The 24919-nt window shown below is 35.1% G+C and overlaps 1 protein-coding gene across 6 annotated transcripts in view; it reads left to right on the top strand.

The window, feature by feature from the left end:
• DPYD (dihydropyrimidine dehydrogenase) overlaps positions 1-24919 on the top strand; it is an 833169-nt gene that overhangs the window by 181859 nt on the left and 626391 nt on the right. For all 6 annotated transcript variants that reach the window (XM_059138489.1, XM_059138488.1, XM_059138490.1 and 3 more), the window contains one exon: positions 6309-6396. In XM_059138489.1, coding sequence (XP_058994472.1) covers positions 6309-6396 — 88 coding nt within the window. The remainder of the gene's footprint in view (positions 1-6308; positions 6397-24919) is intronic.

The raw sequence follows: 24919 nt of genomic DNA, 5'->3' as shown, positions 1-24919 counted from the left end.
TATGCTTCTGGGAAATTTCTGGACCCTCAGTATTCTCCATGTGTGAAGTGGAGATAAAAGCCTTCTTACTAATTTTTAAGAACCAGTTATAGATGAAAATAAAAAATGAGTATCAAAATGTAATATAAGTCCTTCCATTCAATTCAAAGCAGGCAAAAAATGTAAAACATACTTTTTTAGCCATTTGTTTCTGAGAAAACCAGTAATTCTCTGGTATAGAGTACAGAAAGATTGTAGAAATGTTTTTAACTATGTTTTATTTCCAGACTCATGACCATGATCGTCCAACAAGATATTTTGAGTATCAGTTATATAAATTGTGTCCTGTTTTAAATCTTGTTTGTTTTGAATTATTTTGAAGCACCCACATATGAATGGAAATTTCTAGTAGATAAATAGCTCTATTTAAAAATTCTGTTTTGGCATTAAAAGTTTTAAAACATGAACATCATTGGTTCACCATCACCAAGGCAGAATGGTGCACAGCATAAAAAATTCAGTTGCTTTTCACAATGTTGCCATACTTTCCCAGCCCAGCAAAATAGAAGCTGGGCCAAGATGCATATTAGGAATCTTCAAAATTAGTGCCAAATACCCTAGAGCTAGTAAGAATCTGTTGTGTAATCAGAGAAGCGCAATCAGAAAGAATATAGGAAAGGCTATTAATTGAATATTGAGAGACGTGGAGAGAATTATTAGCATCTGGGAATTGCTCTTGACTGTTTAATGTATCAGAACATTTTATGAGTCTCATCATGTTTTAAAGATACCAACCATCTTTCTTGGGTGTTTCTGTTATGATGGGGTCTGGTACAAGGATTGCAAGCTGTGGAACTCAGACTTGCGTTACACACTTCTAACACCCCATTTCCTTCTTCCTTTTTAAAAAATTAACATATATTATTTGCTTCAAGGGTGCAGGTCTATGAATCATCAGTCTTATATAATTCACAGCACTCACCATAGCACATTTGTTTTAAAGATTTTATTTATTTGAGAGAGAGAGAGACAGCGATAGAGCATGAGCGGGGAGGAGAGGGAGAAGCGGGCTCCCAGCTGAGCAAGGAGCCCGATGCAGGGCTCAGTCCCAGCACCCTGGGACCATGACCTAAGATGAAGGCTGATGCTTAACCAACTGAGTCACCCAAGAGCCCCTAGGCCCCCATTTCTTGATTTACGTACCTTCCATTCAATTCTATGCTGTTTCAGTAGAAATACGGCCAAATTGGGGGAGAATATTAGTCTGTGTATTTACTTACACTGGTGATTATAGGGTAGGGGAGTTAGATCCTATTACCCCTCTGCTACATTTCAGTTAATTAGACCTTCCAGAGGAAGGTACTAAACATGAAAGTTCTGAAGCAATACAACATCAATATTAGGAAAATATCTTGTTTTGTTTCCATGTAAATTCTAACTTGCCCAATTTGATTACATCTAGACTAATACAGATTATACATAGCCTGATCAAACACTGCTAACTTGATTGAACCAAAGTCTAACAAAAGACCAAAAACAATGCAGTATGATGTTTTAATGTTTTCATATAGATTTTGTGTGATTTTTTTTTAACTGAGGAAGAAATTGTTATTTAAACCTATGGATTGGAAAATTCTTTAACAAGCATAGGTTACAATTCGAACTGCTCTGGATGCTTAACAATAAAAGCAGTATCTGTTTTCAGATGTGTGAAGAATGAAATGCTGTTCATTTCATGACTTACTATAGTTTTTTCAGGTGTTATGTGATAGAGTAAAACTGTCCAGCCTCACTAATATTTGGAAAGAGGAATCATGGCTCTCTTTCCCTGGAGAAAGATCTGTATATCTCTAATAGATTTTGTCCCTTAAATAGCAGTACTAAAATTTTCATACATTTTTTATGGTCATGCTGAATCATGAAGGATTAACATTATTAAGGATTCTATATTTGCTTTTAATGAAATCCATTGTTATGCCCTCTATTAAACGTGGAAATGAAAAAAGTTTATCACTAGTAAAAAATCTAAGATGTTTCATTGCTTAAAAAATAATCTAATATTCTGCTTTTAGTATAAATATAATTATTTCAGGATTAAAATATTACATAATTGTTTATCTGAATTAACTTTTGGCTCTTACAATGCATTTAAAAATAAACCGCATTATAACAGAGTAACTTTGAAACATAAAAGGGGAATTAAACAAATGAAGATAAAAACAAGCATAATTTAAATGTTACTTCTAAGGAAAAATTTATGTAGAACTGTGGTTTACAATAATTGTTGACATATTCCCCTAAGTACTGTGTCTGTGATTTTTCATGGTATCAATCATTTAAAGCAATTTAGGTAATAACATTCTGACATGCATTTCTGCTATTTTATTTACACCATTTGCCTACATCATTGTAATGCAGTACCTTTCTGATTTGGTACAGTAAATGCACTCTGTAATATCTATTATGTCATGGTCAAAGGATAATTTATTGTCAAATAGAAAAATAGGTCAACACTAATGTCACTTGATGATCAACCCTCTCCCCCCCAAGTTTAATAAAACATCTCACCAGTATGCATTCCAGTGCAGTGGTTGATATTTTATTAGGACTACCTGGCTATAGCAGTAGTGTAATTACTGAGCTGTCAGAGTGATAAGTGGGATTAATGGCAGCCTGATGCACTTTAGTCTGCAGAGCGCTTAGAGAATTGCAAGATGGTATTATTATCAGAGTCTGCCCATTCTGGCATATTCATGGCACCAAAGGAAAAAAAAAAAAGAATGCTACAATTCAGGTTTGCATTGCCCTGCCTCATTAACATCTGACATTTCCAACAGCTGTTATTTGTGAACTAGCTCAATAATAAAAAGGGACTTATTTGGTAAAGAGGCTTAATAACCACAACTAAAAATCCTTACATTGTCAGTGCTGTTAAGTGAATCTGTTTATGTTGAATTTAAGATTTCTCTAGAAGAACAGGGAAATACACTATGCATTAATTTGGCTCATTCATATCTGCTGACAATATGACTTTATTTTTTAATTGCCTTATTATTCAAGCTGGGTGTTAGAAAAAAGAAAAGCAGAAAACTTGTGACTTCATTAAGGATGAGCAGAATCTATATATCTATATGGTGTATATATATATACACATGTACAGATATACATACACACATATGTATATATAGACATAAATATATACACACACATACACATATGAAACGAATAAGTACATTTGTTGCTTTATTACTGGGAATTTCCAAATATTTTTAAAACTGTTGAAGTGACATTTTTAATAAATTAGAAGTTATTTAAGATGGCATATTATTTGCTAATTTTTTTGCTATTTTATTTTATCACCTCAGAGGAAATCATTTCAGATCACTAATAATGTACAACATATTTATCCATGTGGAGATAACACATATAATATCACCTCATTTCAACATCATAGACCAAATTAACCATGCATTATATTCCGTTGCACTGTTGTGCAGTGTATGCTGCTAACTGTACTTTCAAGAAGTTCTTTTTGAACTCAGTGACAGTGTGTTAGGAGAAAAAAATCGTGAGTATGAGAAGATAGGAATTCAGCTAAATGATAGATGTGAATCTAACAATGGCATTTAGAGGAATGATAGGGGAGAGGTTTAATGACTACATTTCAGGGAGGACAATTGATTATGAAAAGCCTTCGGTACTCATTGTGTAAAATTTAATTTAGAGAGAAGGCTAAGGGCACAAACCAGAGAAAAGAGATCAGATTTAAAAACAAGATATTAATTAGGTGCTGAGAAATTGGTTCAGACAATGAAGAGGACTCTCCTACTCACAAAAGAATGACAAGGAGACTGGTATTGTTTTCTCAAAGGAAATGAAGCAAGGTCTTTACACATGGAGGTAGATAGAAAATGAGCTAGCTAGTCACCTTTGTCACTGAGCAGTGTAGGATTCATTCTTAATGAAATTCTTGGAGAATTCTGGTCTTCTGACAAATGTGACAATGGTATACTTTAAGTTTTAGATCTCCAGCCTAATTCTTCTCTACTCCTTTTCTCACTGTGTGTCTGACCAACCTGGATTGGTTTACGTACCTTGTCATGTTCTCCAGGCCTGGGCACATATTGGATCATTATCTTGAGTGACCTTGCACTCCAAATCCCACCCTTTGCACTTCCCTAAGGCCCATTCATACTTCAGTGTTCTGTTTGAGTAGTACTCTTCCCAAAGAGCTTTGCCTGCCTCTCTCCCTCCAGCACTACCATTCCTCTGAAATGCTCCCTTCCGTTAATATTTTCACTCAAATTCACATTGACAATGACAGTTGCCTTTTATACATGTCAGCTTCCTCCAAACTGCAAAGTACATGAGAGCAGGACTTGTGTCTTGTTTATCAATTTTATATCCTCATATCTCAGGTTCCGCCATGTAGTAGGGGCTCATTAGATATTTATTAAATGAATAAATAAATAAATAACACACATTGATATGAAAATTAAGGACCATTCTAGCCTGCGGTTTCAGTCCTGATGTAGTAATTATAGAATTGTGATTCTTGCTGTGTAGATCCAACCATATATATCAGAATCACCTCAAAGATTCCCCCCCCAATACAGATTCTCAGGCCAATTACTTGGACTCAGGAGGGGTTTCCCTGTGGAAACTGTGATATTTATCAAGCTGATTCTTAGGCACACTAAAGTTTGATCATATCTCTGGTTGGTTCCCCAGGAAGCAGATTTTGAAATGAGATTAGTATGCAGGAAGTTTATTAGAAGGTCAATATTTTTTACATAAGTGAAGGAATCAGGATTGGACAGCCAGCCACAATAAAGGCTGCAGTGGTGGGGAGGATGTGGAGAAAGGGGAACCCTCTTACACTATTGGTGGGAATGAATGTTGGTGCAGCCACTCTAGAAAACAGTGTGGAAATTCCTTAAGAAATTAAAAATAGAGCTTCCCTATGACCCTGCAATTGCACTACTGGGTATTTACCCCAAAGATACAGATGTAGTGAAAAGAAGGGCCGTCTGTACCCTAATGTTCATGGCAGCAATGACCACAGTTGCCAAATTGTGGAAAGAACCAAGATTCCCTTCAACAGACTAATGGATAAGGAAGATGTGGTCCATATACACTATGGAGTATTTTGCCTCCATTAGAAAGGATGAATATTCAACTTTTATATCAACATGGACGGGACTGGAAGAAATTATGCTGAGTGAAATAAGTCAAGAGGAGAGTCAATTATCATATGGTTTCACTTGTGGAGCATAAGGAATAGCACAGGGGACATTGGGAGATGGAGAGAAGACATGAGTTGAGCGAAATTGGAGGGGGAGAAAAACCATGAGAGACTGTGGACTCTGAGAAATAAACTGAGGGCTTGGAGGGGATGAGGATGGGCTGTTGGGGGAGCCCGGTGCTGGGTATTACGGAGGGCATGTATGGCATGGAGCACTGGGTGTGGTGCATAAACAATGAATTTTGGAGCACTGAAAAAAGAAAAAAAAAAAAAGGCTGCAGTGGATCTTTGCAGACTTGTTCCCCAAGTCTGGGTAAGGGTACTGGGCCTCTAACCTCTTCATTGACCTGCAATTGGAAGCAGGCAGCCATTGGAAAGGGGACACGACCTTGGTGGAGCCTGTTCTTTTTGGCTGAAGCTACAGCAGCAGGGGAATAAATGCTTCATTCTGGAATGGGGTGGATTTGAACTATGCATGAAGCATGTACTACAAAGACCAATGACCATGTGAATAGTCTGTAGGTTAAAAATCACAAGAAAGTTGGAGGGAGGGAGAGCTGTTGGGAGGTAAAGAAAGAGGGAGAGAGGAAAGGTGGGAGACAAAGTGGGAGAGATGATGGGAGGAAAAAAGGAAGTTACAAGTGGTAAAATGAGAGACACTTTGCTTGTTTGCTTTGTATTTTTATAATAATTGTGGCATAAAGGCATACACAACTTTTATCATAAAAGACTGTATTCTCTAAGTTCTGCTCAGTTTAGAAGAGATCAAAATAAGACTGGGTTATTAAAAGAATAAATGATGTATCTTAAATAAGTATGGTTCTCTTAATCTCTAGGAGAAACACAGAAAGGATGGGCAGTTAGCCCGAGTGGTGGTATTTTATACATCTCAGAAGGTGTACAAAAAATGAAACACAGATATTCTTTGTTTCTTGCTTAAAAAAAATATTCTGTACCTAAAAAATAGCACTATTTTATTTGTCCTTACTAGACGCTAACTCGGAATGGGTATCAGATAAAGAATATATAGAGTATTACCTCAGTTACCTTAGAGTTTCTTTAATCTGGTCATTTTTTTCCTTAGGTGCCTGAAATGTGCAGATGCCCCCTGTCAGAAGAGCTGTCCCACCAATCTAGATATCAAATCATTCATCACAAGTATTGCAAACAAGGTAAATTCAGATTTAGCTCTGCAAATGAAAATAACAGCACTGATCTTGGTATCTATGACTTGTGATTAAAGCATAAAGCTTGTCTTAGTAAATTGGGTTAGGCTACTAAAGATATGATTTCTAGAGGCATGTAAAAATGCGGTACATTTTGTTAATTAATCTCTTCCAAGTTGTGATATAATTATTACAAAAATGCATATTCATTGTTTATTGATTTAAAAATTAGTTTTTGTTAAAATTAATGATTTTTAAATCCAAGACACTCCCTGAATAGATTGACTGTAGCTTAAGCTTGCTAAATGCTTATAGATAGGAACTGTCATTGATTAGCAAAATGCTTTTCAAATTTGTGAAATATTTTTGTTTCAAAATGTGTTTTGGTATTAAGTCTGGCAGACTGAGACACATCGAGGAAATGGACTTTCCCTGTTGCTAAAATTCAGTTAATTTGTTTAAGATATGGAATAAATCATAAAGACTCAATAGAGTTATAACCAAAAAACCCCCAAGACTAAAACATACAAAACAGACTTTTATGAGCATGAGTAGAACAGAAAGAATTTTAATCTTCTTTTTTTTTTTAAACCAGTGTGAAACTAAGCCTATTTTTTCATTCACTAAGTGAATGTTTGATTGATTGAATAATTAATTAATAGTATCTTTCAGTTGTGAAATGAGTATTGTGAGCTCATAGCCAAGTGTTTGATGCTTTAGCAAATGGACAAAAGCTGAAGGAAGTCTTTCCTAAAGGATGTAGAGAATCCTTCTTTTCAGTGTTTGACATTTATGTTCTAAAATGCTATACAAATCCAATAAGTACTCCTTCACCAACCAGCTACCTTTTTTTTAAAAGATCATTTCTCAATGTCAGTTATTCAAAAAAATATTTCAGGGGAAAATGGTACATTTATATAGTTTTAGGATTTCAAAAGAATTAATGTTATTACTTAGGTATATGTTATGGTATTAATCTAAATGGATATATTAATTATATTTAATATATTGTTATTTATAAATATATTTATTTTATTTAAGTCTAGGTTAAATTTTTAGATTAACCACTTATTGGGAACCCAGGGAAAATTATTTATGAAAGAAAGACAGCATCTGTCTTACAAGGTTGTGGTATAAATGAAATGATACTTGCGTGTGACCATCCCTAACATAGTGATTATTTAACAAATATTTTGTGGATGTGGAATTATTAATTTCCCTCTACATTCAGTATGGTGCATATTATACAAGGGATTACTATTTTTGTAGCTGGTATTATTTATTGAGTAGCTGCTATGTACCAAACACAGTGACATGTATTGGGTTCCTGTTACGGCCCTGCCTTGTAGAAGTTCATAATTTGTGAGCAGAAATGGATACATTAAGAAAAAAAAAAAAAAAAAAAAAAGACACCCTAACTATATTGAATGTGGCTGATGCTGCAATCTATGCATCCAGGAAGAGTATTCCGCATGGGCAAAGGCAGCCATGTGAATGTACATGACAAATTTGGGCAAATGTAGTAACTCCAGTGTGGCTAGGGTAGGGCCTAGATTACAGAAAACAGAGTGATGGAAAAGAGACAAAGCCATTAGACTGGGATTCAGTTGTGAAAATATTGTCATTCTATTCTCAATATTTGAGACTTAATCCCATCCATAGAAGATCACCAATTTCTTTATATTTGTTTTATAATTAAGAAGTTGAATTCTAGGAAGGGATCTCATTTATTAACTTTATGGTAATCCCAAACATCTATCATCACAAGACCTTTGTCTTATATGTGAAAATAATTCATTATGTGAAATCTTATTTATTTACTAATGGCTTCTTAGGAATGGGATGAAACCAAATGTCCAAAGTTTGAAGTCTGCAGTGTTTTGACTAAAATTATTTCCATACTTGACTTCATGCATGAGGAGATATTACAGTTATAATCCATCTTAGCTAAATGTTCCCTAGATATTCCAAAGTCCACTAGTGATAGTAGGATTCTAATTAGTGTATACCCCATTCATTCAAGGTCTATACAAATTTATAGGAAAAAATAAAAGACCTGAAGAGAATAATGGTATTCTTTGAGAAGTTTATAAAATGTCTAAGCAAGATCAGAATCACCTCTATTTTAGGAAAACTTCTGTTTCATTAATTTGTCTGTATTCCTTACTGCCTAATGAAGTGATTTGCTTAGCTATTTTTATTTAAACAGATTTTTATTTGAAGAGAAGATATTTGGAGACCTTTAATTGAAAATGTGATCTTTTGCCAGGCATTTAGGGAACTCTATCATTAAATAGTGTTTTGTTGAAGAACACTGAAGTAATCATAAAAGGTCAGAGATTCTTGTTCTTTAAAGCCTGCAGCTTTTTAGATATTTACCAGCTGTGTACAATGTAGGCTGTCCCACATTGCTTTGCCAGTGGACCTCAACTCAGGAGGGGGATTCTTTCCAGGTTGAGAGGGTAATTGAATCGCCAGACTCAATGAGCCTTGTGCCTCTTTGAGAAAAGGATGTCACTTGTATTGTATTGTGTTAGGTTTCTGTGATTCAGGGAGTTTAGGCCAATAGTTCCATTCTTTATTTTCTTACAAACTGGATTACAGCTCTAGTTTTCAAAGGTACACTCAATTCTATTGTACCCCCTCAGTCAGTTTTTCTCTGTTTCGTTCATGCAGGCTGTTGTTTGCAATTGTATCTCTCAATCGGAAGTACACGTTTCAGAGTCATCAAACTGTGAATACTGGGTTCTATTTCCCGATAGCTTTCCTTTGGGGGAAAAAAATACAGTATATAAGAATGAGTGAGACCAATCTATAAATGTAGCGAAAAAGAATGACTTTTTTAAAATGTTCCTTCGTTTCATGATACTTGATTTTAAACAATGGAGTTGCTTTCTCTTTTCAAATGTTTCCGTCAAATTGTAAAGAATTGATTTTTCCACTGATTTGTATATTGTATAGAATCTGTGTGCCCAGATTTGCGTGGCTTTTATACCTAGATAAATAAACTTAATAATACATATTAGAGGAAAGCTGACTAAATGATGCAATGGAAAAAAACAGAACAAAACTCTTCTTTATGATAGATCCCCATGGAAAGTACTAGTCAGGGAAGGAACAGATGTCGCCAGCAGAATTCATTTGATAACTATGGGCAACAATATTTTTATTTAAAAGAAATCATCTCAATATATGTGCATGTGTATATGTGTGTGTACACATGCACACACACAGGCATATTTCTGACACAAGTGTTAAAAAGCAGAAGCTTAATCAATAGTTTCACTTCATCCTCCTTTGGGGTTTGCTTTTCAGTTATAATGGCTAAGTGGTTTAATACCTTTATCAAGTAAAATGTTGATAATTTCCAGAATAATTTCCTGAAAACATAGCTCTAATTATATCACTGCTTTGTTCAAAAAATGTCAGTGGCTTCCCAGTGCCTAGAAATCAGTGTCCAAATACATAGCCTATTATGTAAGCCTATTGAGCTTTTCCCCACTATCATGACAGAGAAATAAGGAGATGAAAAAAAAAATTAGGAGGCCCACAAATTACCTCCCATTAGTATTTGAAAATATGAATATTTTAAATATGTAAAATAAAAAGGTAGTGATAAGGTTTCTTTAAGTGTGCAAGGCTAGTTTCCTCACTTGTTTTGTTAAACAAGAACTATGAGCACCTTTGTCCTAAGAGGTCTGTTAGAAACTTACACACTGCCATATAATGATGCTCAAGAGAACACAGTTTTAAAACACAGAGTTTTAAAAACTCTGTTATGCTTTTAGAGGGCAAACAATTAGAGTGAATATGCTATTTGGCTTAAGTAAATAGTTCTGAATTCATGTGTTAATTTCATTTACAGTTGAGATGCCAGTATTTGAGTAAGTGAAAATGTATTTTTCTAGGACTCAGTGAATTCAAATTTTTACAACTCATTTTTGGTATGGTCTGTGTCATTTAGGATGTTAATTTGAGTGGGTCTTCTGGTAGGGAGTAAAGTACTATATATCCAATTAGCTTATCCCTAAGTCAGAAAATACTGTTTTATGTATATTAATCTTATCCTTTTAAAACTTGTAAGATATTATTGTTATGCTTTATTAGTCTATGTGAATAAAGCTAATCCAATATTAGTCTGTATTTCTTCCAATATTAGTCTATATTGGGTTAGCTTTATTCACATTTTGCCAATTTTCTTCATTTATTTTCCTTTTTTTTTTCATTTTGGAATTGCCATGGGAAAGTGGTTTAGTTTTGCTTATACTGATACTATTGGAAAATTAACAGAAACCTAATTAATGCTTATTTGAGTGTTACATGTCTTTGGAGGGGGGCTTTTTTTTAAAGATTTTATTTATTTATTTATTTATTTATTTATTTATCTTTTTGACAGAGAGAGAGATCACAAGTAGGCAGAGGGGCATGCAGAGGGAGAGGGGGAAGCCCGATGTGGGGCTCGATGCGGGGCTAGATGCGGGGCTTGATCCCAGGAACCTGAGACCATGACCAGAGACGAAGGCAAAGGCTTAACCTACTGAGCCACCCAGGTGCCCCAGGAGGGGGTTGTTTTAAAGAACTTTTTATCTTTAGTGTTCACTAAATCACTAAACAGTGATTTATCTGTGTTTCGATTTCTTTTTTTTTTTTTTTTAAGATTTTATTTATTTATTTAAGAAAGTGACTGAGAGAGTACATGAGCAGGGGGAGAGGGAAGAGAGGGAGAAACAGTCTCCTGCTGAGCAGGGAGCCCAACATGGGCTTGATCCCAGGACTCCGGGATCATGAGGTGAGCCGAAGACAGACTCTTAACTGACTGAGACACTCAAATCTACGTTTGGATTTCTTCTTGTTTATTCTGCTTACTTTTCACTATAGTTGTTGAATCTGTGCACTGATGACTTTCATCATTTGGGAGAATTTCTCATTCACTCTCTATCATCTCCTTATGGAACTCTTAATTAGACATATGTTAAACCTTTTTACTTTATTCTCCATAACTTAACTTATCTTATGGTTCCTTTCCTTTTCTCTTCCTTTCTTCCTTCCTTCCTTCCTTCCTTCCTTCCTTCCTTCCTTTCTTCCTTTCTTTTTTTCTTTCTTTCCTCTGCTTTTCTTTAAAGTTTGTAGAAATTTGGGGGAGAATGCAATTAATACATTTTTCTTTACAAGGGTTTTGTATCTGTTATATTCTTGGAGGACAATATTCTCCTGATTTACTTACCAAATGCCTTTAGGTGATTACACTTATTTTTCTCTCTTACTGCCTTGTCATTTTCAGACTTGGACATGGCAGCTCAAAAATACATTCAGATGACTTTTTAAAAATGTTTTAGCTATAATTTTACCTTTTAAAATCTAATCTAACAGCAGATAATTATTTCTTAATACATGTATAAAAGTGTAATAATTGTGCCAGTGCCATGCTGTCTTGATGATGACAGCTTTGTAATAGAGCTTGAAGTCCGGAATTGTGATGCCACCAACGTTGGCTTTCTTTTTTAATATCCCTTTGGCTATTCGAGGTCTTTTCTGGTTCCATATAAATTTTAGCATTATTTGTTCCATTTCTTTGAAAAAGATGGATGGTACTTTGATAGGAATTGCATTAAATGTGTAGATTGCTTTAGGTAGCATAGACATTTTCACAATATTTATTCTTCCAATCCAGGAGCATGGAACATTTTTCCATTTCTTTGCGTCTTCCTCAATTTCTTTCATGAGTACTTTATAGTTTTCTGAGTATAGATTCTGTGCCTCTTTGGTTAGGTTTATTCCTAGGTATCTTATGGTTTTGGGTGCAATTGTAAATGGGATTGACTCCTTAATTTCTCTTTCTTCTGTCTTGCTGTTGGTGTAGAGAAATGCAACTGATTTCTGTGCATTGATTTTATATCCTGACACTTTACTGAATTCCTGTATAAGTTCTAGCAGTTTTGGAGTGGAGTCTTTTGGGTTTTCCACATATAGTATCATATCATCTGCGAAGAGTGATAATTTGACTTCTTCTTTGCCGATTTGGATGCCTTTAATTTCCTTTTGTTGTCTGATTGCTGAGGCTAGGACCTCTAATACTATGTTGAATAGCAGTGGTCATAATGGACATCCCTGCCGTGTTCCTGACCTTAGCGGAAAAGCTTTCAGTTTTTCTCCATTGAGAATGATATTTGCAGTGGGTTTTTCATAGATAGCTTTGATGATATTGAGGTATGTGCCGTCTATCCCTACACTTTGAAGAGTTTTGATCAGGAAGGGATGCTGTACTTTGTCAAATGCTTTTTCAGCATCTATTGAGAGTATCATATGGTTCTTGTTCTTTCTTTTATTGATGTGTTGTATCACATTGACTGATTTGCGGATGTTGAACCAACCTTGCAGCCCTGGAATAAATCCCACTTGGTCGTGGTGAATAATCCTTTTAATGTACTGTTGAATCCTATTGGCTAGTATTTTGTTGAGTATTTTCGCATCTGTGTTCATCAAGGATATTGGTCTATAGCTCTCTTTATTGATGGTTGATGGGATCTTTGTCTGGTTTTGGGATCAAGGTGATGCTGGCCTCATAAAATGAGTTTGGAAGTTTTCCTTCCATTTGTATTTTTTGGAACAGTTTCAGGAGAATAGGAATTAGTTCTTCTTTAAATGTTTGGTAGAATTCCCCCGGGAAGCTGTCTGGCCCGGGGCTTTTGTTTGTTTGGAGATTTTTAATGACTGTTTCAATCTCCTTACTGGTTATGGGTCTGTTCAGGCTTTCTACTTCTTCCTGGTTCAGTTGTGGTAGTTTATATGTTTCTAGGAATGCATCCATTTCTTCCAGATTGTCAAATTTGTTGGCGTAGAGTTGCTCATAATATGTTCTTATAACAGACACATAGATCAATGGAACAGAATAGAGAGCCCAGAAATAGACCCTCAACTCTACAGTCAACTAATCTTTGACAAAGCAGGAAAGAATGTCCAATGGAAAAAAGACAGCCTCTTCAATAAATGGTGCTGGGAAAATTGGACAGCCACATGCAGAAAAATGAAATTGGACCATTTCCTTACACCACACTCAAAAATAGACTCAAAATGGATGAAGGACCTCAGTGTGCGAAAGGAATCCATCAAAATCCTTGAGGAGAACATAGGCAGCAACCTCTTCGACCTCTGCCACAGCAACATCTTCCTAGGAACAACGCAAAAGGCAAGGGAAGCAAGGGCAAAAATGAACTATTGGGATTTCATCAAGATCAAAAGCTTTTGCACAGCAAAGGAAACAGTTAACAAAATCAAAAGACAACTGACAGAATGGGAGAAGATATTTGCAAACGACATATCAGATAAACGACTAGTGTCCAGAATCTATAAAGAACTTAGCAAACTCAACGCCCAAAGAACAAATAATCCAATCAAGAAATGGGCAGAGGACATGAGCAGACATTTCTGCAAAGAAGACATCCAGATGGCCAACAGACACATGAAAAAGTGCTCCATATCACTCGGCATCAGGGAAATACAAATCAAAACCACAATGAGATATCACCTCACACCAGTCAGAATGGCTAAAATCAACAAGTCAGGAAATGACAGATGCTGGCGAGGATGCGGAGAAAGGGGAACCCTCCTACACTGTTGGTGGGAATGCAAGCTGGTGCAGCCACTCTGGAAAACAGCATGGAGGTTCCTCAAAATGTTGAAAATAGAACTGCCCTATGACCCAGCAATTGCACTATTGGGTATTTACCCTAAAGATACAAACGTAGTGATCCAAAGGGGCACGTGCACCCGAATGTTTATAGCAGCAATGTCCACAATAGCCAAACTATGGAAAGAACCTAGATGCCCATCAACAGATGAATGGATCAAGAAGATGTGGTATATATACACAATGGAATACTATGCAGCCATCAAAAGAAATGAAATCTTGCCATTTGCGACAACATGGATGGAACTAGAGGGTATCATGCTTAGCGAAATAAGTCAAGCAGAGAAAGACAACTATCATATGACCTCCCTGATATGAGGAAGTGGTGATGCAACATGGGGGCTTAAGTGGGTAGGAGAAGAATCCATGAAACAAGATGGAATTGGGAGGGAGACAAACCATAAGTGACTCTTAATCTCACAAAACAAAGAAGAGAAGGGGAGATGGGATTATGGACATTGGGGAGGGTATGTGCTTTGGTGAGTGCTGTGAAGTGTGTAAACCTGGTGATTCACAGACCTGTACCCCTGGGGATAAAAATATATGTTTATAAAAAATAAAAAATTATAAAAAAAAGTGTAATAATTACTAAAGATTTAATAGGTAGTCTAGATTGATTGAAACCTGCATTGACAAATACTGAAATAGTAATTGGGAAGCTATATGGAAGAAAGAAACTTCTGAAGAATAAGACAAAAAGATTTGCCATATCAGATCTTAAACTCACTGTAAAGCTTCTATAATCAACATGTACTGTTGGTACAAGAATACACGTTTTCTGGAGCAGATGAAAGTCTGTAAAGAGGATGAAGTATGTAAGAGAACATAATATGTAATGAAGAGTTCATTTCAATTTAGTGGAAAATGATGGGTTCTTTGAAAAATCGTTCAGGTATAATTTTGAATTTGCTTTTATAACCCCTCATTAGGGGCTCCTGGGTGGTTCAGTGGGTTAAGCCTCTGCCTTCGGCTCAGGTCATGATCTCAGGGTCCTGGGATCCAGTGACACATCAGGCTCTCTGCTTGGCAGGGAGCCTGCTCCCCCCCCAACCCCACTTGCTTCTCTGCCTACTTGTGATCTCTGTCTCTCAAATAAATAAATAAAGTCTTTTAAAATAATTTGGAAGCTATAAATTATGTGAGAACAAATTTTAATGCACACATTTTTAAATGAAAGCTAATGCAACTTGAAATGATTTTTTTTTAAACCATATATTAACTTATCTATTATCAAAGTGTTCCTGGGTATTTAAATAATAACTAATCCAGTATACACATAGGCAAAGGTCATAAACATTACACAAGAGGTAATGCAAATGACTAATTACCATATTAGAGATGTCTTAGTTCAGTATTAGCCAGAGATATATATATATCAAAAGATGGGACACCACTTTCCTCTCATCAGATTGTTGAAGTTAAGAAGTTTAATAGCCTCTTATGCTCTTCAGCTGGAAGGAAACAATAAGTGTCACATAGTAGAAATTTATTTGTAAATTACAAATATATATACCATTGTGCCAATTGTGCTTTATTATGTGCTCTTCCTAGAAAAATAAAAATGCTACCATGTAATGGTATATGTACACTATATTTTATTGTAGCAGTTGTAGCATCATTTGAAGTGGCAGATACCTGAAACAACTATAGTGCCCATCATTATGAAAACTGCTAAGTCTATTTATATTATTTATTATATGTTGTATATTACTTATTACTTATATTTTTATTACTTATTATATTTTAATACTTATATTATGGAATGTTGTGAGGTTATTCTTAAAAATATATTATTATTTATTGACCTAGAGGGGAATTGCTATTAAGTGAAAAATGTAAGTTGCATATTAAAATGAATAACAGGGCGCCTGGTTGGCTCAGTGGGTTAAGCCGCTGCCTTCAGGTCAGGTCATGATCTCAGGGTCCTGGGATCAAGCCCCACATCAGGCTCTCTGCTCAGCAGGGAGCCTGCTTCCCTTCCTCTCTCTCTGCCTGGGGTAGAATTTAGTGGTTCATCAATTGCGTATAACACCCAATGCTCTTTATGTAAAATGTTCTCCCTTGATGCCCTTCATCTGATTATCGTATCCTTCCAACTTCCTCTCCTCCAGCAACAGTAAACTTCATCTTAAGGAAATTTGGGTTTACTTTTCTAAAAATTGGCAAAGTGAAAAATTTAGGTAAATTATTATCAAAACTAGTTTTGCTTTTAAAAGTAATAATGGGTTTAAATTAATGTACTCGGAATGGAGAGTTTTCTGGTAAGTACCCATTGTACAAATAGTGACTGGCAGCTGGTTTTATGAGCTACAATATAATAATACAGTATGGTAGACACTGCAGCACCCTGTCAATTAAGAAATCTCACATTCTTGTCAGTAAAGAACAAATTCTCACAAAATAACCTGATGTTATTTTGTTTGAAAAGAAGAAAATAGAAGTGTTATAGTCTAGTTCTAATAACATAAATAATGAAATTTTGTCTTTATTACTAATTGTCTTATACATACAACTTTTTGCAGCAGTCAGTGGATTTGTTGTTTTAAATCTTATTTGTGATAAGGTTATTCAGTTATTTTTCTTCATACAGTTTTTGCTTCTTTCTTGCTTTCTTTCTTATTGTGCTTCCTAATATGAATTTTCTTTAATAAACTTTAAAATCTTAAACTCTCATGATTAATATTATAAGAAAAAATTTTTAAAAGATTTTATTTATTTATTTTGCAGAGATCACAAGTAGTCAGAGAGGCAGGCAGAGAGAGAGCAGGAAGCAGGCTCCCCGCTGAGCAGAGAGCCAGATGCAGGGCTCTATCCCAGGACCCTGTGATCATGACCTGAGCCAAATGCAGAGGCTTAACCACTGAGCCACCCAGGTGCCCCAAGAAAAAAATTTTTAGCTAGAAAAAGCCTAGGGGGAATGTGATGCTGACTTAAATTTGTTAAATCTGTTCTATGCTGTATAATGTACTAGGCATGCTGTCTGTGTCAAGTTTCCTAGTTCAGCATCTCAAGGTCATATTAAAAAAAAAATTGTTTTCTACAAAAATATTTTTTTTTCTTACGCATTCATAGTTCTAAAAGTCTAATCATATTGTGCAAAACTTTTCTAAAATTTAGTGTGTCTGAGTTTTGAAGGGAGGGTTTTCTGAGTAAAACCAGGCAAACATATTCTGTATCCATTTGTCCCCAGAAGAGTGAGTACTGTGAGGGCAGGAGTTTTTGTGTGTCCTGTGAATGATAGGTTCCCACTCTCCTTTGCCAAATGTCTGAAGACCAGTGGGTTTTTTACTGAGAGATGGTGATAGCTTGATGGTGTTCCCTATGCCTTTATTTTCTATATGTGCTATTAGGGACATTTTATATTAAATTAATGTACATTAATTTAATGCACACTCACCATTAGACACTCACCATTATACAGCTCAGTCTAGAAGTATAAGTGGTGTTAATTCACCCTTCTCACACTTGCAAACTTATTGAACTTTCCCAAGTATTTTTTTAAATGTAGCAGATTGAAGTTTATCTTGGAAGGGTGCTTCCATCTGTGAAAACTCTCATTGGAAAAAGCAAGAACACTTTAAAATAAATCCACCAGCTGTTTTGATAATGTTGTGGTGATATGAAGGCCTGAATATGATTGGACTATTGGTTAAATTTGTTATAACATATGAGATGTTAGCTGGCTTGCGAGATTTTCATGTTTCTTGATAATGACTTTAAAACCATTAAATTGTATAGAGATGACACTAATGCAATTTCAAGTTACAACTTTAAAAATAAAAAGCAAAGAATAAAAGTTAAAGTTGTCTTAGAATTAACCCACATGGAAATGGCACATATTGTAGCTTCGAACAAGCTTTTAAAAATCCCATTGAGTAATAGAAAATTCAACACCTGCAAAATAAGGGTAAGTTAATGGACTAGGGAACATTCAATGCATGTTCTTTTGTGTTGATATAAAAAAAACAAATATATCAAACCATTTGTGTTTTAGATTTTTGCTTAAAGAAGGAGTAAAAGTCCTCATAAAACAAATATATGCACAAAAATCAGATATTTAATTTTTATGCCTCCTAACATGACTTGGTACATTTTTCTTCACACAATTGAAGACTAAAATACTTGTGAATGATTGAATAACCTGAAGAAACCAAGTGAAGTGATTGTGTATTTTCTAGAAGGAGACTACTGGGGTGTCTTTAAAGTACCCTTCTAAATTTAAATTCTATAGCCTTTGCTTTTAGAAAGGTTTAAAAGCTCACAGAATAGGAGTCAAACCTCTTGTTTAGAAGGAGAACTCAAGAAATCTCTCCACTTACTATGAGAGAAAAAAAATTGATATTGATCTTGACAGTCTTGATGAGAACAGTTGAGGAGGTGTTCCCTTTCTAATAGGTTTCTGAATGTCTTTGACTCTGAGTACCCAGCTTCCTACACAGTAATCTATCATTTCTTCAGAGTTATTTGTGAGAGGTAGAGAGCAAAGGTGATTTCTGAATCATTGTTTGATGTTGGCTCAGACCATTTTCAAAACCATTTTTGTGTATTCTGTGATACATGCTGATGTATTCCCTTTTTTAATGTATCATTGTGTCTTCTTCACTTTTCCTGTTTTTCCACTCTATTTCTGAGAGTTTCCACAGCATTTATACAGTAATCTTCACAATTAGTCCTTTAATACTAGCACCTTTCTATGTAAAAGCTTCAGTTAGATACTAAACCCTTAGTTTGGAAGTCAAATTTCTCCATAATTTGTTCCAAGCACATTAAAAATATATCTTCTAGTCATCATTTCCTAAGTGAATCAGTGAACATCTCTAGCCAGTTGGCCAAGTCATTATGCCAAGACATATTCTGAAGTTTCTTGATTTTTTACTCGTGTCAATCCAGGATAACTCAGATGCCATTTCTTCTCATCTCTTAGTCCTGTCACTTCAGAAACACTTTGATTACCACACATTTGAAGCAGATTCTGAACCTCATTCTGAAGTGACTTTTCACTCTGATACCAAAATGTCTTGATGTCAGGGAGGTTTCCTCCCCTCCCTTCCTTTCCCTTCCCTTCATTTCTCTTCCCCTCCCTTACCCTTCTCTTCCTTTTTTTTTTTAGGTCCATCGAGCTTTTATTTAAGAAACATTCAGTAATTTTAGCTAATTTTTTGAAGTACTTTTTTTTTTAAAAAGTTATAGTCTCCTACAATTTTATTTTGGTGTAAGAGTTATACTTGGAATCATGAGATTATTGAATAAAACTAGAGAGTTTTATTGTCAGTGATATATTGTGGTAGATCAGACCTTGTAGTTTGACAACTATAGGAAATCATGAACCATAAGTGTAATTCTAAATGTTTTTTTTTTAATTTTTTTAAACGTATTTATTTCTTATGTCATCTTTGTAGGTACAATTTTGAAACTCAATTTGTGGGTCATAACATAATCAGTATTCTTGTGGAAAGATCCTTAATTGTTTAATTAGATTATATTTCTATGCTACTTCCCTCCCCCAAATATCCTGAAAAGTAATCTACAGTTGACATTTTTTTCCTCATGATGGTGTTTTTATGTTACAATAAGTCTTCTAATTATATAATTAGGTCATTTAGGCAGTGTGTCAGTTATTAAATATTTGTTAATCAGTCATGTCAGATGTTACTATGATATCAAGTAAGAGGAGGAAAGAATAGTGACAGTGACTTTGAGATTTTCTCTAGCAACTGTTAAATGCTTAGTTGCAGGTACTGAGCAAGGGGATCAATGGGCTTAAGCAGGAACAAAGGATGTTTCCTAAGGAATAGACTAGTAATTTAGTTAGTAATTGTTCATTATGAATGTTATTCATATTATTCAAAACAGAATGTTATTCAATTATTCAAAAACAGAAAATAAGGCCAAGGAGATAAGGCTGTATCTGTTTACTCTTATCATACTAAATGAGCATTTTTAAAATAAATGCATGGTGACACTTAAGCATTATTTAATTTTGAAGGAAAAAGAACCATTGGTTGACTATCTATTCAGTATTAACTAAAAGTTTAGATTGTGAGTACAACATCCATTCATGGTAAAACCCTCAACAAGTATATTTAGAGGGAACATACCTCAACATATTAAAGACCTTGTGTGAAAAACCCACAGCTGGCATCATACTCAACGGAGAAAAACTGAAAACTTCTCCTTCAAGGTCAGGAACAAGGCAAGGAGTCCACTCTTACCACTTTCATTCAACATAGTACTGGAAGTCATAGCCACAGAAATCAGACAAGAAAAAGGAATAAAGGTATCACATTGGTAAGAAGTCAAACTTTCACTATTTGCAGATGACATGATAGTATATATAGAAAGCTCTAAACAGGCATAAACTTAATCAAATCAAGGGGGTGAAAAACCTATAATCTGAAAGCTATAAAACATTGGTGAAAGAAACTGGATGACACAAACAAATGGAAAGACATTATACGCTCTTGGATTGGAAGAAGAAATGTTGTTAAAATGCCTTTACTACCCAAAGCAATATACAGATTTAATGTAATACCTATTAAAATACTAACAGCATTTTTCATAGAACTAGAACAAACAATCTGAAATTTGTGTGGGATCCCAAAGACCCCAAATAACCAAAGCAGTCTTGAGAAAGAACAAAGCTGGAGGTATCACATTTCACTATTGTAAGTTTTGTTACAAAGATGTATTTTTTAAATGTAAAGTTTTTATTAAAATTCCAGTTTACTAATGTACAATGTAATATTAGTTTCAGGTGTACAATTTAGGGATTCAGCACTTCCATACAACACCTGGTGCTCATCACAAGTGTACTCTTTAATCCCCATCACCAATTTAACCCATGTCCCCACCAACTCCCCTCTGGTAACCATCAGTTTATTCTTTATAATTAAGAGTCTGTTTCTTGGTTTGCTGCTCTCTCTCTCTCTCTTATTTCTTTGCTAGTGTGTTTCTTAAATTCCACATGTGAGTGAAATCATATGTATTTGTATCTCTCCAACTGACTTAGTTCACTTAACATAATACTCTCTAGCCACATGAGTGACGGTGAGCATCATTTCATGTGTTTGTTGGCCATCTAGATATATTTGGAAAAAAATTCTCTTCATGTCTTTTGCACATTTTTTAATTGGATTATTCATTTTTTGGGGGGTGTTGAGATTTATAAATTCTTTACAGATTTTGGATACTAACCCTTTATCAGATAATGCCATTTGCAAATATCTTCTCTCATTATGTAGGTTGCCTTTTAGTTTTGTTGATTATTTCCTTCTGTGCAGAAGCTTTTATTTTGCTAAAGTCCTGATAGTTTATTTTTTATTTTGTTTTCCTTGACTCATGAGACCTATCTAGTAAGAACTTGGTATGGCTGATGTTAAAGAGGTTACTGCTGTATACTCCTCTAAGATTTTAATGGTTTCAGGTCTCGTTTTTAGATCTTTCCTCTGCTTTGAATTTATTTTTGTATATGCTGTAAAAAGTGGTCCAGTTTCTTTCTTTCTTTCTTTCTTTCTTTCTTTCTTTCTTTCTTTCTTTCTTTCTTTTTAAAGCTTTTATTTATTTGACAGAGAGAAAGAGAGAGTGCAAGCAGGGGGAGGAGCAGAGGGAGAGGGAGAAGTAGGCTCCCCACTGAGCAGAGAGCCTCACACAGGGGTCCATCCTGAAACCCCGGATTGTGATGTGAGCTGAAGGCAGATGCTTAACCAACTGAGCCACCCAGGCACCTCTGGTCCAGTTTCATTCTTCTGCATGTTGCTGCCCAGTTTTCCCAACACCATTTGTTGAAGAGACTCCCCCCCCCACCATTGGATATTCTTTCCTGTTTTATCAAAGATTAATTGACCATGTAACTGTGGGTTTATTACGGGGTTTTCTATACTGTTCTGTTGATCTGTGTGTCTTTTTTTTTTTTTTTTTTTTTTTTTTTTTGTGCCAGTACCATATTGTCTTGATCACTACAGCTTTCTGTTATAGTTTGATGTCCAGAATTGTGATGACTGTAGCTTTGCTTTCCTTTTTCAAGATTGCTTTGGCTCTTCAGGTTCTTTTGTGGTCCCATACAAAATTTTTTTTTTTAATGTTATGTTAGTCACCATATAGTACATCATTAATTTTTGATGTAGTGTTCCAAGACTTATTGTTTATGTATGACATCCAGTGCCCCATGCAATACATGCCCTCCTTAGTACCTGTCACCAGGCAAAACCATCTCCTCCCCCAACTAAAATCCGCAGTTTGTTTCTCAGATTCTGCAGTCTCTCATGGTTTGTCTCCCCCTCCATTCCCCCCGACTTCATTTTTCTCTTCCTTCTCCTAATGTCCTACATGCTATTTCTTATGTTCCACAAGTAAGTGAAACCATATGATAATTGACTCTCTCTGCTTGATTTATTTCACATGGCATAATCTCAGCCAGTCCCATCCATGGTGATGCAAAAGTTGGGTATCCATCATTTCTAATGGCTGAGTAATATTCCATTGTTTTATAGACCACATCTTCTTTATCCATTTGTCTATTGAAGGGCATCTTGGCTCTTTCCACAGTTTGGCTATTGTTGACATTGCTCCTATGAACATTGGGGTGCATATGGTTCTTCTTTTCACTACATCTGTATCTTTGGGGTAAATACCCAGTGGTGCAATTGCAGGGTATAGGGTAGTTTTCTTTTTTTAATTTCTTGAGGAACCTCCACACTGTTTTCCAAAGTGGCTGCCCCAACTTGCATTTCCACCAACAGTGTGAGAGGATTCCCCTTTCTCCGCATCCTCTTCAACATTTGTTGTTTCTTGCCTTGTTAATTGTTGCCATTCTAACTGGTATAAGGTGGTATCTCAATGTGGTTTTGATTTGAATCTCCCTGATGGCTAAGGATAATGAACATTCTTTCATGTGTCTGTTAACAATTTGTATGTCTTCATTGGAGAAGCATCTATTCATGTCTTCTGCCCATTTTTTGACTTGATTGTCTGTTTTTTGGGTGTTGAGTTTGAGAAGTTCTTTATAGATCTTGGGTATCTGTCCTTTGTCTGTAGTGTCATTTGCAAATATCTTCTCCCATTCTGTGGTTGCCTCTTTGTTTTGTTGACTGTTTCCTTTGCTGTGGAGAAGCTTTTTATCTTGATGAAGTCCCAAAAATTCATTTTCGCACATTGGCCACAACATCTTCTTTCAAAACATGTCTCCAAGATTTCATACAAATTTTAAGACTATTTTTCCTTGCTCTGTGAAAAATGTTGGTGGTATTTTGATAGGGATTGCATTAAATGTGTATACTACTTTTGGTAGTATAGACATTTTAACAATATTATTCCAATCCATGAGCATGGAATGTTTTTCCATTTTTTTGTGTCATCTTCAGTTTTTTTCATTGTGTTTTTTTTAATTTTCAGAGTACAGATCTTTTACCTCTTTGGTTAGGTTTATCTCTAGATATCTTAAGGTTTTTGTTGCAATTGTAAATGGGATTGATTCCTTGGTTTCTCTTTGTGTTGCTTCATTACTGGTGTGTAGAAAAGCAACAGATTTCTGTACATTGATTTTTGTATCTTGCAACATTACTGAATTCTGTATCAGTTCTAACAATTTTTTGGTGGAGTCTTTTGGGTTTTCTTTATGAGTATCATGTCATTACAAACTGTGAAAGTTTGACTTCTTCCTTGCCAAGTTGGATGCCTTTTATTTCTTTTTGTTGTCTTGATTGCTGAGGCTAGGAATTCAGTACTGTGTTAAATGATGGTGGTGGGAGTGGACATACCTGTCTTGTTCCTGACCATCTATGAGAAAAACTCTCAGTTTTTCCCAGTCCAGGATGATTTTTTTTTTATATAAGGCCTTTATTATGTTGAGATATTCCCTCTAACTCTACTTTGTTGATGGTTTTAATCATGAATGAATGTTTTATCTTGTCAAATCCTTTTTCTGAATCTATAGAAAAGAACATATGGTTCTTGTGCTTTTTTTTTTTTTATTAACGTAGAGTATTATGTGAATTTATTTGCAAATATTGAACATCCTTGCACCCCAGGAATAAATTGCACTTGATTGTGGTGAATGGTTCTCTTAATGTACTGTCAGATTTGATTTACTAGTTGTTTTATTGAGAATTTTTGTGTATGTGTCCATTAGGGCTATTGGCCTATAATTCTCTTTTTTAGTAGAGCCTTGTCTGGTTTTGGAATTCGGGTAGTGCTAGCCTCATAGAATGAATTTGGCAGTTTTTGTTCCATTTTTATTTTTTGAAATAGTTTAAGAAGAATAGGTATTAACTCTTCTTTAAGTGCGTGGCTGAACTCCCCTGTGAAGCTATCCGGCCCTGGACTGTTGTTTGTTGGAAGATTTTTTGATTACTGAATCAGTTTCTTTGCTGGTTATTGATATGTTCAAGTTTTCTATTCCATCCTATTTCAGTTTTTGTAGTTTATATGTTTTGTCCATTTCTTCTAGGTATGTCCAATTTGTTGGACATACAGATATTTGTAATATTCCTTATAATTGTTTGTATTTCTGTGATGTTGGTTGTCATTTCTCCTCTCTCATTTTAGATTTTATTTAATTAGGACCTTTCTCTTCTTGATAAATCTGGCTAGGGGGGTTATCAATCTTATTTATTTATTTATTTATTTATTTTAAACCAGCTCTTGGTCTCATTGATCTATTCTCTATTATTTTTGTTGTTGTCTTTTGTTTGTTTGTTTTTTAGTTTTTGTATCATTTATTTATGCCCTGAACTTCAATATTTCCCTTCTGCTGGCTTTGAGCTTCATTTGTTGCCTTTTTCCAGCTCTTTTGAATGCAAGGTTAATTTGTTTATTGAGATTTTTCTTGCTTCTTGAGGTAGGTTT

Source organism: Mustela lutreola, chromosome 10, assembly GCF_030435805.1.
Source record: "Mustela lutreola isolate mMusLut2 chromosome 10, mMusLut2.pri, whole genome shotgun sequence".
Taxonomy (NCBI): domain Eukaryota; kingdom Metazoa; phylum Chordata; class Mammalia; order Carnivora; family Mustelidae; genus Mustela; species Mustela lutreola.
This window is presented reverse-complemented; position numbering and strand designations above follow the sequence as displayed.